This window comes from Ursus arctos, unplaced genomic scaffold, assembly GCF_023065955.2.
Source record: "Ursus arctos isolate Adak ecotype North America unplaced genomic scaffold, UrsArc2.0 scaffold_4, whole genome shotgun sequence".
NCBI lineage: Eukaryota > Metazoa > Chordata > Mammalia > Carnivora > Ursidae > Ursus > Ursus arctos.
In genome coordinates, this window is record NW_026623056.1 from 49,212,267 (window position 1) to 49,227,911 (window position 15,645).

The 15,645-nt window shown below is 36.9% G+C and overlaps 1 protein-coding gene across 3 annotated transcripts in view; it reads right to left on the bottom strand.

Moving 5' to 3' along the window:
* The window catches only part of TFG (trafficking from ER to golgi regulator), a 29,765-nt gene extending 14,674 nt beyond the window's left edge, over positions 1 to 15,091 (bottom strand). For 2 of the 3 annotated variants that reach the window (XM_026492326.4, XM_026492317.4), the window contains exons 1-4: positions 14,855 to 15,091; positions 11,127 to 11,353; positions 8,303 to 8,386; positions 2,323 to 2,469 (exon numbers count right to left, since the gene is read on the bottom strand). In XM_026492326.4, coding sequence (XP_026348111.2) covers positions 2,323 to 2,469; positions 8,303 to 8,386; positions 11,127 to 11,310 — 415 coding nt within the window. In that variant the 5' untranslated portion in view covers positions 11,311 to 11,353; positions 14,855 to 15,091. The remainder of the gene's footprint in view (positions 1 to 2,322; positions 2,470 to 8,302; positions 8,387 to 11,126; positions 11,354 to 14,854) is intronic. The other variant, XM_026492330.4, reaches the window with a different exon arrangement.
* Between the last annotated feature and the right edge of the window lie 554 nt (positions 15,092 to 15,645).

The following is a 15,645-nucleotide window of genomic DNA, read 5'->3' on the forward strand; positions in this document are numbered from 1 at the left end:
TGATAATTACTGAAGTTGGGGGGGGTTCACAAGATTCATTAGAGTACTGTGTCTACTTTTGTACATCTTTCCACAATGAATTATTTTTTTTAAATAGAAAAATAAAATTTTAAAACATGAGCATGATAAATTTAAAACCATGCTTTTCTTCTAAGCATACTAAAGTACTCAACAGGCATTTGTACCACTTATAATGTGAAAGAAAAATTACAACCATCTGTAAAACTAAAGCACAAAATGTATTATTCAACTCTTTAGATAACTAGGATAGGACACCCTGACAAGAAGGGAGGCCACACAAAGAAACAATATGTGATATAATTTCCAAGATGCAGTGAAGAAACCAGTTTTAACATCTTTTACATTAACATAGGTAAGAAGTTAATAATAAAACATATGAAAATAAAGGGTTAATAAAGTAGTAAATACAGTGGCAAGAAATATGTAAGAACAGAAAGGTTGTTTCACCAAACCTAAAAGCTTATTTCCATTCCTTACAGCAGAACACAGGCTACTATAGGTAATCTCTGCACAGTACTGGCTATACTTGTTGAATTTTCATCTAAGTTTCGGAAGATTCTACAGATGCTTAAAACCCCTGAAATTATCAGTGAATGTTGTTGTGTCAGCATCCATGAATTCTTCTGCTGACAAATGGTTAAACGTTTTCTTCAGATTTCTTGACCTAAAGTTAGAGGTTTTTGTCAGGCCATTTGCTTTGACCTGAAATATAAAAAGTTTCATCATAAAAAGGCCAGTTAGATCTTATTATAGTATTTCAGCAATTCCACATAGCTGGAGGAAGAGAGGAAGAGGAAAATTACAGAAAATGCAGCCTTTATTTACACTATATCTAAACTAAAGAAAGAAAAATCCAAAATTTAAATGGAGCCAAAAATACAATCTCTGAGAATCTAATGGCCGCAAGGGATCATAAAATGCCACTTTCCCACAAAATCATCTTCTATTAAGCGCCTATACACAGTCAGCCAGACTCTATAAAAAAATTACTATTTCATAATATAAACAGTTTTAAGCATGTAATTTAAATGCAAACACGAAAATGGTAAAAAACAAAAACACGTAAGTTTTTTGAGTGCAACATCTAAGAATATTAAAAGCTGAAGAAAGCTTGGGACACCTGGATGGCTCAGTTGGTTAAGCGTCTGCCTTCAGCTCAGGTCATGATCCTAGAGTCCTGGGATCAAGTCCCGCATTGGGCTCCTTGCTCCGTGGGGAGCCTGCTTCTCTCTCTGCCTGCCCCTCCCCCTGCTTGTGTGTGCATGGGCTCGCACTCTCTGACAAATAAATAAAATCTTTAAAAACAAACAAAGAAAAGTTGAAGAAGGCAGTTTTTTTAAATCTACTTTCAAGCCCTAATACATAAACCTCAGTCTACACTTTTAAATATAATTTGGTCCAAAAACTTTTGTTAGTTCCAAATTTGTCAATAAATCTTGCCTTAATATAAACAGTACATGTCATCTGTAAAATGGAAAAAAATAAGTTTCTCTTTGCATATGATTAAAAATTGTGTTTAAGATAAACTTTACAATATACCACTTGAATGTAGTAATCTTAAATTATTTTTTATTTAAAACTACTTCATATGCCACATAAAACTCATGAAATGATTGCAATTCCTAAGGTGCATTAATTATTATAATGAAAAGTTCAAAAGAGTCAAAGGGGTTTGAAAACTGACCTATTCATAAATCCAGGGGTTTAAGACTAGCTGTAAAGAATCAACCAGAGAACACTTTAAAAATGGGATTCCCAGGCCCTGCCCCTAGTAGGTCTATAATGAGATCCAGGAATTGGTAAAATAAAATCTCCTGGTAATCCTAAAGGACGGCAGATTTGAATACTAACACAGAGGCAAGAATAAGAAAAGGTAACAACAAGGGTGCCAACCTACTCCTACTTGAAACGTTAAAAAAAAAAAAAGAAATCTGCAAGAAAGATATGAGTATATAGACAGTATAATGCTAGGCAAAAAAATTCTAAGAAAGACAAATACCATATGATTTCACTTATATGCGGAATTTAAAAAAGAACACAAATAAGCAAAGGAAAAAAAAAGATTCTTAACTATAGAGAACTGCTGATTACCAAAGGGGAGGTGGATTAAACAGATGATGGGAGATTAAGGAGTGTACTTGTCATGATGAGCACTGGGTGATATATGGAATTGCTGAATCACTATAAAGTACACTTAAAACTAATACAATACTGTAAATTATATTGGAATTAAAATACAAATAAAATTTTTTTAAAAAACATAAGAAGAATTAAGCAGAATAAAATGGATTCACAGTCTACCATTTTCAGGAATATTGGTGGAAGGTCCTGGTTCTCCAGGTGGTTCCAAGCTATCCAACAAGCGATTCACTTTATTTCGCAGTTCTATCAGCTCTCGACGGAGATACTTCACTTGACTCGATTCAAGGGGTCTTGGTTGGCCATTAACTGGAATAAATACATTAATTTACTTAAAATTAGGCAATGTTCTTAAATAATATATCAACACAATAACAGCAATAAGGAAAAACAAATGTAATTTCTTTAAAAAGTAAAACAAAATCAAACAGTATACCTAATGATGTCATTTAAATGATAACTCTTTTTAAGGAAAGGATTCTTTGTTACTAATAATTTACTTTTTGGAAAAAATAAATATTCATCAGTCTTTGTTGATGCATATCCATGGCCCATGATCAGAATGGTTAAAAAAAAAAAGTTTTATTAGGATAAACTACAGTAAACTAAATTAAGGTTTTAATGTATTTTTAACAGAAATTATGTACCTTCAAAAGCTCATTTTTTCCCACACTATTCTTTTATATTCTTGATGTAATATTATAAACACCTAAACACTGTATTCTACACATATATGTTAAAAGGTACAACACGACTGACAGGTCTGTTATCCCTCTTGCCTACTTTTGACCTAAAAAAAGAAAAAAACAGCCACCTAAAATAACTGACCTAAAAAGTAATCTATTAAAAAAAAATGCAGAATTCATGAGTCCAAATCACCACTGTCCTTTCAAAGTAGTTACTTCCAATAGCAGTATACACAAGAAGTCAAAGATCATTTAATAATCATTGGGTTTTTTTTCAATGAAGGCAACATTACCTCATTTAAACATTTTGTCCAAATGACTTTCAGCTGACTCAAAAATTAAAAAAGGAAAAAAATAAATCCTTCATCCAGCAACAGAAACTGCTACCACTAAGGTTACTTTAAAAAAAAAAAAAAAGTAAGACAAGGCTCTGAGTGCAAGCTTCAAGACAGGAGTTCAGAAATTAAACTAAACTAAAAGGCTTTATGCATCATCAGTACACATATATATAAATTCCCAAGGCAACAAATTAAAAAAGAAAAGCCATTTGAAAATAAGGGTTCAGGGATTCTTTGTTAAGTAGTTGCAAATATCAAACCATCAATACAAGTTTTTTGAAGAGAACCCTATTTTATGCACTCCCTACATGGTTATGAGGAAGTTCAATACAATCTCCTACCTACATCAATTAACTACTTCCTTTTTAGGGTACTACTAGGTTTTCTCTAATATCTTAAAAGGAGAAAAGCAGCTCCTGACAAGCAGAAACTGGCCTAGTCCTGTAAGACAGGCCTTAGTGCTGCCGGAAGCTGGCCTGGCTGGCTCTCAACAGGTAAGCTGCAGTGTTCTCTTGGTGAACACGAACAATTTCAAAGAACACCAACGATCAGAGATCACTCTGTGACTGCGATAGGTGAAGACAAAAACCGAGCCACTGCATAATCATGTGAGAACTCAGACAAAACAAGAACAACGACCAAACCACAAAAACGACCAATATCCCTGGCTAAAATGACTGCTGCTGTTTTACCAATTGAAATTTTAGCCTCAATTAATTCCTCCACCTTCTGCATAAGACTTAATAAGACACCCAATCATAGGACTATCCCCACCTCCCAACAGCATCCAATTCAGGGCAAGTCCCACTTCCTTGAACCTTATCCAAAATCATTTAACATAAGCCCAAGCCTATGAAAAATCCTTTCTAATACTTTTACTGAGACATCCCCTTGTTCATGGTGTTCATTCTCCCTCACTGCAATGTATCTGTAGTATGCCCCTTTTCACCCCTCACATTGCTTATTTGTGCCTTCTTTTTTCTTAACTTTCATCTTAACAGAGGTTTGCCACTTTGTATCTTCTCAAAACTGCGGATCCTATCATTCCCGACTTCTAGCTCACTTCTGCTCTTTATTATTTTTTCCTCTGAAGTTATTTATTTGTCCTTCTTGTATTGAATGCTACAAATATCCCTTCAAGTTTATCTTTGCACACACTAAAAATTTTGCTATGTAGACGTCATAACTAATTACTTCTAAGTCCCATTATAATTGCTTCTTTGACTTGTTACTTAAAAGTGTATTTTTATGTTAAAAAGTCCCATAGTTCGTGTTACCTTTTTTGTCCAGTGGTTTCTAATGAGGCCTGAGAATATAACCTCTAGGACATCTCTTCTCTGATATTTATTGAAATTTGTTGGAAAAACCACTATATGGTCAACTTTTATAAATGCCCATACGTACTCAAAAAAATTATACTCCTTCCTGATTGCTAGATGCATAAGACCAAGCCTGTATTTGATTTGTTCAAATTTTCTCTATTCCTCTGATTTGGAGGCTGCTTGATCTACCAATTTCTAAGAAAAGAGTATTAAAAGCTCTCCCATGATTGTGAATTTATTTTTCCTTAGGGAAAAATCTAACACTATACTGTGATAGTGTTCAGAATTGTTTTATATTCCCAGTGAACTATATTTTATCATTATGAAGGGACTACTACTAACAAATTTTTCACTTAGAGTCCATTCTATTAGTATTACCAGCTAGCTTTGAGTTTGTATATTTTTTTAGCCCTCTACTTTCAAACTTTGCATAGTAATATATTACTATGTCTCTTTTTTATATTTAAATTCAATTAGCCAACATATAGCACATCATTAGTTTCAGATGTAGCGGTTCAGTAATTCATCAACTGCATGTAAAACCCAGTGCTCATCATATCACATGCCGTCTTTAATGCCCATCACCCAGTTATAATCAGCGTGTAACTAGATTTTTGTTTAATTCCAGTTAGAGGCTACCTTTTAACATGTACATTTAGTCCATTTATGTGTATTGTAGTTAGTTATTTTGTGCCTTTCTACTTATCAAGCTTTCTCTTTGCTTCTTTTCCTCATCATCTAGTGAACCACGTAGGTACTCTTTGCTACCCCTTTTCCCTCTACTGGTTATTTTTAGTCTTTCTTGAATCGCTCTTACATTTCAGACACATATACTTCAATTTTTAAAAATTTAAAGTTAATTGGTATCCTCTTCCCAAACAAGTTTTTAAAATATTTTAATTCCTATCATCCCCTGTCTTGCATATAATCAGCATTTTTGTCCCATCTTGTTTTTATATTCCTAAAAGTATTATTTTTTTTTTTTTATAATCAGTGCTCATTTAAATTTCGTGTTAATGACTTTATTTGCTCACAATCTCTTGCATGTTTCACCATTCTTCTGGACTCAATTTCCTTCTTGCCTAAGAACTATTTTTTAAAATTCTTTTAACGGGGCCCATGAGTGGCAAATTCTCAGTCTTTATTTAAAATTTTTTTAAATTTTTATTTATTTTTATTTTTTAGAGAGAGAGCTCACGAAGGGGAGGGGAGAGGGGGAGAGGAAAAGAGAGAATCTTAAGCAGGCTCCACGCCCAGCACAGAGCCCGATGCAGGGCTGGATCTCATGACCCTGAGATCATGACTTGAGCCAAAATCAAGAGTCAGACGCTTAACCAACTGAGATACCCAGATGTCCGGAAAATGTTTTAATCTCCCCTTATTCCTCAAGCTTATGAGACTACAGAAAGCTACCTTTCCAGTTTTTTTTCTGAGCAGTCTGAAAATGTTACTTTACTGTCTCTAGCTTCTATTATTACTATGATGAAGTCTACCAACAGTCTAATTGCTTTGTAGGTGGATCAGTCTTATTCTCTCAGGCTACTTTTTAAGATCTCTTTGCCTTACATATTTCCCAGTGTCATGATAGTATGCCCCGTGGAATTTTATCTTTATTTATCCTGCTCAGGACTCACTGTGCCTCCTGAATTTGATAGTTTATTTCTTTCATATAATTCTGAAAATTTCTTTAGCCATTACCTCCTCAAATATTTCCATACCCCATTATCTCCTTTAAAGTCTTAATGGAAATAGGCTGGACTTTCTCATTCTCAAATTCTATCTCATATTCTTCATCTCTGTTTTTGTGCTTGATTCTGTAATTTCTTTAGACTACCTTCCAGTTCACTAATTCTTTCTTCAAATGTGACTAATCTGTTGTCCTACCTCTCTACTTTGTATTTAATTTTAATGATTATATTTTTCATTTCCAAAAGTTACCCTAATTTTTAAAAATCTGTTTATTCTTTTTTCATAGTGCCTGTCTTACATTTTTTTCTTCTTTTACACCTAATAACTTCAAGCGCATACTTTATAGATGAACACTTCTATTAACTAAAGTTATTAGAAGTCTCCTCCTACTACTAGTTGTGCCCATTGTTTCTTGCTTACCTGGACTATTTCACATGTCTTACTTAAACTCTAAGTTTATCAACAGGATCCTGTCTAGGAGAAGCCTGTAACCTGGACTGAGAACATACTCCTTCTAAGAGATTTCCGCCTTTGCTTCTTACCATTTTTTTATGGTAGTATCTGGGCATGCAAGTTCCCAAACTATGCAGATAGTTTAAACTTAAACCCAGCCCACCTAGAGGCCACAGTTATAAATTCTTAAGAGAGCCTTCCCAAACCCAACAGCTCCAAGGTACAAGAGGTTCCCGTATCAATTCCTTGACTTTCCCTGTATCAATGAAGAGGTATTTTTCTTTTACAATATTCTTTTTTAGAGTATAGTTCACTGAGGGTCTAGGACCCAAGGTCTCAACCATATAAACACCAAATCCTTAGTCCTTAGATTATGCAGAATAAAACCTTGACCATCACCACCAAAGTACACCTAGTCTCAGCCTTTGGTCCTTCTGGTCCTGGTTTTTAATTCCATCTATCTTTTGGTCCCTGGACATTTCTTTTACTCTCCTGAGCAAGTTCAGGTATATATTTCAAAAAACACACTTATAATAGTTGATCTAGCATGTCATCAGTATTTCTGGAAGGAAGGTTTTCAGTTTATCAAACCTTCCTGACAGCAGGGCAATAGTGGTTAAGTATCTTAGCTTCAATATTGTAAAACGATACCGTTTATCTAAAAACATTTTAAGCAGTTTTTATTTGTTATTAGCATTCTAAAATCTGATTCACATTCATCCTTCCTAGATGGAGATGAAATAAAATACAAATTAAATCAATTGGCCAACATCATGTTTCATGGAATTGTTAAGGTTCAGTGCCATGTAACATTTTAAAAATGCTAAACAAAACACCCAGAAGAAAAGCCCAGATTTTATTTTTCACATAATCATACTACCACTTTAACTTTGTAATCATTTCTATTTTATCCCTTAAGAGTTACGCCTCACAAATTTGTTAATGTCAATAAGAAAATAAAATCTAAAGATTATAATTAATCTTTAATTCTTTTTTTTTATCAAAACTACTTCTAATTTAATCTTTAAGTACTCCCCAAAATAATGCCTACAGTATGAGGCCTATATGTTAAGCCCTGAGAAGTAAAAACAAGTTACAGAAGAATTATATATACTAAGAACTTAGTAAAATGAATAAGCTTAATAAAACTAAAACTTAATAAAGGTAGTTTTAACCCTGTAATTATTTTCAATCCTAGAAATACTTCTATAAGTGGCATCCATTGGCACGTAAGGTACTGAGCAGATGGAGAATTTAAACATACCTACTTTCTATTAATCCTCAAAAAATATACATATAGAGTAAGGTCTAATAAATAAAAAATTCAGATACAGCTGAAAAAGTTATCACTTAATTCTGAGTCTTTAAAAGAAATAAAGCTGGGTGCCCGGGTGGCTCAGCCAGTAAAGTGTCTGCCTTCAGCTCAGGTCATGATCCCCGAGTCCAGAGACAGAGCCCCGAATCGGGCTCCCTGCTCATTAGAGAGTCTGCTTCTCCTCTGCTCCTCCCCACCACTCGTGCACTCTTTCTCACTCTCTCTCAAATAAATAAATAAAATCTTCAAAAAAATAAAAATAAAAGGAAAAAGCTAAAAAGTCTTCAACAAAAATGCAATGGACAATGTAGTAAATTTATTAGAAGGTTTACCACTTACCAAATAATGTCAGTTTCAGTATCCTACTACACTGAATTGCAAAAGAAAGGTCAGAACTATCAAAAATTGTTATAAGATCTCCATCTGGAATTAAAAAAAAAAAAAAAGAAATTTCAGATTTGTGTGTCAGTAGTAAACCAGAATATACATTAAATTAAAATCTAAATGTAGATCACAGAGCATAATTAGAATCTCCCATAAAAACCTTAAACAAACATTAAAGGATCTAGGAAAGATGTATTTATTCAAAATACTATATCAATTTTGCTTATTACTTTTATAGCAAGTTTATCAAATCATCCTAAGAAGAGCCAAAACATAACTAAGATTAATGTATTAAGTGATATTTTACAAGTCACCAGGATATTCATGGTAGCAATATAACATGGTTTAGACTAAAATCTTTCCATTCCAAAAAATTTAAATATATTTATCAAAGGTTAAAGAAATACAGATTCTCAAGGTTCAAATTTTAATCCTAAGTACAGTAAAACACCACTGATACAAAGGGATGGGAAGCTATTATAATAATAGGATCACTGACCATTTTGATACTAAGATGAAAACTATTAACTCCCCTTAGAAAAAAATATTCAAATACACAAAATTCTATAACCTCCTAGATCTCAAGGTTAAAGAATATTATAATCAGCTGCCTGTTTCAAAAGCTTTCAAAGGGCTAGGGGGAAAATGTTCTCTAGAGAGAAGAACAGAAAAGCAGCCACGGGCAAGAGCTGATCAGGGGCCTCTGCCAGGTATCTTCACAGACACGGTGGGGTGGCGGCGTGAGGATCACAGTTTTGTCTTGGACAGGCTGCTCTGCTACACCAATTTTAACATTGATTAGACATATCTATTTTGAACAAAGGTGGGAACAAAAGCCATAACTGAGAATTTTGTCATTGTTTTTAGAACTTTATAACCAGACCCACATCTTACAACATATCTAATGTTCAACTTCAGGGATTCTAAACATATTTTTAATAAAGTATATATGTAAAAGGAAACCTTCTCCAACAACTTTTTATTTTCTGAATTTCACAACAGAAATAGAATATATAGGATAGTAAAAACTTTACCTAAGCCAGTCCTCCACCCTAGTACCCAACACACAAATGGAACACAAATCTATACAATTCAAAACACTTAGAAACACCATGAAAAAGAAATTCAATATGGTAACTGGATGTGGAGGACAAACTTTCAACAACGAGGACACCCTAAGCAAGGGGTCCAAAAACAGACCCATGGTCAAAATCCTTGTTTATAGGGATTGTGAACCGAGTATGGTTTTTACATTTTTTAAAAAGGTTTTAAAGAAAAATAGATGAAATAGAGGCCTTAAATGACTCACAATGCTATGATATTATCTGATCTTTTAAAGAAAAGTTTGCCAACCCTTACCCTAAACAAAAATAAGGGAGTTAAGAGAAAGCCAGATAAATAATGAGGTCAGTTTAAATTATACCAAGTTTGAGGTAAATTAAGCCACACATGTGGAAGTCAAAGAGGTGGAAGCCAATGTATTTTAAGTAGATGAGATTATACGAGGGAAGAGACAAGGAAGAAAACGCTCTCCCCTTCCCTGTCCGTTAGAACAGGTAACTATCAAAATTACTTTTGGGTACCGTCAAATCATACTTCATAAAAAAAGAATTACACCTGTAGCTAAATGGCCAGCTTAGCTGATCATCAGTGGTTTATACTTCTGTCCACAGTGTAGGTTGTTGGAAAGTGGGCCAACCAGGGACATACCCCAAGCCACTGACATCTCAGCAAAGTCATGTGACTAGGGTCTGGTCAATGTGATGTCAGCAGAAATGATATACATTACCTCAAGGCCTAGAGACTACGAGCCCCCATGTAATCCTCTACACTCTGTCTTCCTTCAACTGCTTGCCGGATGTTAATGCTCAAGCTGAGCTTGTAAGCCATGCACTGAACACAACGGAGCTTCTGTCAACCTGGGTCTAAATGATTCCCTGAGTGTTAAACCATGAAATTTTACGATTTCTATTATCAACAGCTGGCATTACTTTAAGTCAGCACACAGAGAAACAACTGTCGGTGATAAGAAAACTAGGACAGCAGTGGCAGAGATATTAAGGGATAAGAGTATTTTTAAAAAGATGGTATGGGTAGCAGTGCCAAGTATTGAGATCAAGGTGAGATAGACTGAAAATAAATTCAGTGGTAAGACAGAAACTAGTAATTACCTAAGCACATTTCAGTAGAGATGTTTACAAAGAAGACAGGTTTAAAGAAAATGAAATCAAGATCATCTACTATTATAATTCTGCTATGTGTTTGATGCAACATCTGTCGTGTAAAACCCATTGCCATAAAATTGGTTTGTGGTCAGATGAGTCCAGGGACACTGCATACTATAAACTGACAATGTACATCAGCATATTACATGTTCTGAAAATTCCTACAGTAAAGAAACATATTTCTGTTTCAACCAGCTTTCCCACACTTAGTTGGCCATGAAAATCTTTTTCATTCAATACCTACTGAGGAGTGAAAATTTGGTTTTAAAAGCAAAAAGAAAGCCAGAACTGCATGAGCAAAAGAGAAAAAAAATCCTTGTAAAAATATATATGAAAGTTCTATCACTTAAACCCCCATTTCTAATAATAAATCACCTAGCTATTTAACTTATAAAAGAACTATAATTAACTACATGAACATCCAATCAAATTAAGTGGGTACTCAACTACCACAGAAGGGAACAAAATTTTTATTGAGATAGTTCAATAAAAGATAGGAAAAAAACACATATAATACCTAGACTTTTAATGACTAACTTTAGAAACAATCTTACCTTCATCTTTATACTTTATTGTAACTTCATCATTACTCAGGAGTTTTCCTCTGAAAACTCGCTGCATCATTAGCACTAATTCATCATAAGTAATATCTTCATTATGAATGGGAATCCGTCGAATATCCTCCCCAAGTTGAGCTTTGATGATTAGCTTCCCACTTAGGTCCAACTGTCCATTCATGGTGGACTCCAGGATGTTGTGTATATACAACTCTAAGGAAAGACTGATAAAACGGTTTTGATGATTAAACAGCTATAAAAACTTATCTTAAAAGTTGAAAAGCAAAACCACTATTAGAATCTAAGAAATTCTGGCCTTCAAAAGAGATTCACTCTTCCAATGTTAAGGTTAAAATGGTCTGGAGATAACTTTATTATGTGCCTAAAAAAACAAGTTTTATTATTTTATGTCTATTATATTTTACCCACATACCTAACCGCTTATCTGATGTTACCATTTAGACTTCTAACTTAAGCTGTCTAAAAAACTCCTGATCTTTCCAAAATCTGCTTCCCCTACAGTGTTCCCTATCTCAGTTAGTGACAATTACTTCCTTCTAGCTGTTCATGATTTTTTTAAAAAGTCCATCAAATAGCCAAAAAACTAGTTGCCACTACTTCTAAAATATTCCTACATTCCAACCCTTCAGTACCTTTACCTCTAGCAACCCGATCCAAGCCACTACCATTTTTTGCCTGCCTCACCGCAAAAGACTCCTAACTGGTCCGCCGGCTTTCTATCTTTCCGTGCTTTTAATCTATTCTCAACATCAGACTTATCCTGTTAAATAAAATCTAACGTCACTCTGCTTAAAATCTCTCAATAGATTCACAGCTCACTTTTAGTAAAGGACAGAACTACAAGGTCATGATCTGGCCTCTAGCCCCTAGCCAAGTATTTAACCTCATTTCCTACTTTTTTCCCTGGTTACACTGCTGCACCCATACTTTTAAGTTCTTCTCAACTCAAGGCTTTGCAGTTGCTGTTCCCTTTGTCATGAGCCCTTTTCACAGCTCCCATATGATTCATATCTCTGATCAAATGTTCACTTCTCAGAGGTTTGTCCTGACCAGCTAAACTAAAATGGATCCTCTTTCACTTTCTTACCCTGTTTCAATTTTCTTCAAAGCACTTATCACTATCAAACATTAAGAATTTATTAATTTTGTATTGTCTTTCCTACTAAAAAATGAAGAAGTAAATGGTTTTGTTCACTGTATTCCTGAGACTAGAACAGTGCCTAGCACACGGTAGTCATTCAATTTTGTTACATGAAGGACAAATAAATACTGGCTTCCACACTCTATTAGCCTATATCTAAATAACCCTGAAAAGCATATGTGAACACTAAAACAGTCTCAAATTTTTCTCTCTAAAGTAAGAAAGACTTCACTAATGTTTTCTCTAGCTTTCCTATTTGGGGAACTTAACGAGAAAAGGCAAATGAGTGACATCCTCCTGAGCTTTCTAATAAGACTGTGCACCATTGTCTCTTAATATTCTGTAACTCACCCCTCCCTAAACCTTAGTGGGTGTGTAGGATTAGATTCCATATTTTAAGAAAGAAGTAAGATGTCACAGAACTAGCCACTAAATATTAATTTGCTATAGAATTTTTCTTTCTTGGGTTTTACTTTAATCCTAATTTCAGGTTATTATTTCAAGGTGATTATTCTGTAATGACATTGCAATTCTAAACTCAAAATATAGTCTGAGGTCTCTAGTAATTTACATGGTTGCTATAGAGTTATAGAAAATACACTCAGAATTAAATAATGTGTAGTAGCTCTTCCTCTCAAGGCCTCTTGTTTTCAAAACCAAGATGTTCTTGAATACATCATCTATAACCACTGAGCATTTCCCTAGTTTCAACTCCTAGCTCCTCCTGCCCCAAGGAAATGATCTCTCAAACCGTTTAAAGTGCCCTACAATCCCCTACTGGCCGCACTCTGGTTTCAAACTCATACTTTACTACTGGCAGCTTTCTGTTTTCTCCTATTAATCTGTTAACATCATACTGGGTTTTCATGCTTCTCTACAATTATTTCTGTTGTGTGTGAAAGCACCCCATCTGCCTTCTAACATAGCAACCCTTCAAATACTTGAAGTTTTCATTCATTCCATCAATGTTATATATAATGCTCTAATATTCTTAATATAAACGCCAATGTCCTTCCAATTATTCCTTAAATGAATATCTCTAGTCCTCCTTGCCATATTCTGAAAAGATTACATTTATTAATTTTTCTTTCCTTCTTTTTAATTTTAGAAATACTCTTTTTCCATGATGCGCCAACCCACAAATCAGTCAGTCCTTTTTGATTGTGGGAAGATTATTCAATGCTCGGTTCCAATGGATCTGAAAATATTAGTGTGTTTTACTTTGTATCTGCCACATTAGCCTGCAAATTCACTTATTCCTTGGTGTTGCCCATGCACTGTAAATTCCCTGTGGCCAGGAACCAGGGCTTCTTTCATAAGGCTGTCCCCAGTTTGTGCAGCCATCTCCTCAAGACATGCATACAATCATCACAAAACTAAGGGCACCACAAAATTTTCCCTTTCTGGGGAAATCCCATTCCCACATTTGCTTATGTAACAGAATTCAGGTCCCCTTTTTCTCTAATCCCAGTCACCAGGTAGAGACTGGTAAGAACTACTAGAACTACTAGTTGCCAGGACTGCTGGTGAGATCCTTACAACATTTTCTTCTCCCATCTTGTCCATATCCCACTGAAGTCCAGAAATGACACAGCCACTAATTTACCAAACCCTCCAAGAGGAACACTGTTTTTAGCACTGAAGAATAAAATGACATGCCCAAAGGCACATAAAAAGCCTGCCTCCTGAACCAGAATCTAGGTTCAGTGGCCAAACCTCCTGACCACTAACCCTGTGGGTAAAGTCCTGCTCGAATTCAGAGGGACCTGCTTAGGCACCTCCACAGCACAGCAATTCTAAGAAATTCAAGCAAAATCTACCCTTGATTATTCCAAAGAATCCAAGGAGTCACAAATCCTGCCTGACCAGTAAGATGGTAAAGATTCCCACTACCAGACCTGTGACTTTAGACAAGTACCTCTCCAAGCCTAACTTTCATCATATGCAAAATAAGAATAACTAAATTTAAAGACTCTTTGTGATGATTAAATAATATCATGCATCTAAAATAGTACAGTTCATAGTAAAGTAAACTTAGAAGTTCGCTATCATCACTATAAAACTGGGTTGGGCCTCCAGACGGCGCTTGATTAAGCCCTGACACAGCTAAGGAACAAGGTTCCTCTTAGGTGACCCCAATAAACTTATTCCCATAGGCGCTATTCTTCACCTTTCCCACCTTTCCAAGCCCCTCTGGAGATTAAGTGTTCCACCACCCCAGGCCTCACAAAGCACCTCTCCTCTTCTCTCCAACTGGCAGTCCAACCCCAAGGAGCCAGGCGGACTCGGAGCGAGAGCACTTGCTGGCCCAAACTACCCCCAGAGACCCCAGAGGCCCGCCTCCCTGCCACCGTGGCCTGCGGGACTCCTATCCCCCCCCTCCCCAGCTTCCCCTCCCCCCCACCCCGCGACCGCCCTCCCGGGCCCCAGCCCCTTCCCAAGGCTCCTCCGCACGCCCCCCGCCCGGTACCCGCCGGTTCGAGCTGGGCCCTCAAAACGCTTCCTCGTCTCCCGGCCCGCCTTGTCGATAGAGCGGCCGCGCCCCCGTCCCCAGCGGCCATACCGGCTGGCCGAGGCTGCCGCGGCCGCCTCCCCGCGGATCTCCGCTGACCCGACCCGTGCGAGGCCGACGCCGGGCTCTGGGACGTAGTGGGGGAGGCTGCGGTCACGGCCCACTCCGGTGCCCTCCGCCCGCGCCGCCGCACCTCGCTAGCAGGCTCGCGCGGGCCCCGGCCAATAGCACGAACCCACCAAGCCTAGCGCGATCTCGGGCCCAGTACGTGGCAGGTGGGGGAAGAAGAGGGGCGGGAACAAGAAAAAAAAAAAAATCCGTCCTGTCGCTCCGCCTCACAGCAAGAGGCCAACCCAGAACGCATGCGCAGCGGCAGGGGCACGCGGCTGGCTGCGCCCGGGCCTGCGTGGGCCCGAGTCTCTGCTTTCTCACTGGATGATGGAGTGTAGCAGTGCGAGCCAAACGGATGCACGCATGCGCAAGGCGTGACCAGGCACTTCCGGCTTTCCTGAAAGCTTGAGTTTCGCGTCTGCCGCCGGTGGGTGGGGCATGGTTTGCTGTTCTGGACTCTTGAGTGTTGGTCGAACGTGGGCATTTGTCCAAGTTTGGGTGTTTTTTGCGACCATTGTAATTCTCCTCGTCTTGTCTCGATAAAACTAATCCTTTTTTCCCGCCTTTCTTCCATAAACTCATTCATTCATTATTGGGCGCCTACGCTTCTTCGAGCACTGTGCTGGGAAGGGGGATGAATCAGTTTGTGAGCAGGGAGTTTCTAATAGCGTTTACGAGACTGGATAAACCTGTGAATGTGTAAAAGGAAAAGGCTGGAAAATTAAGGCTGC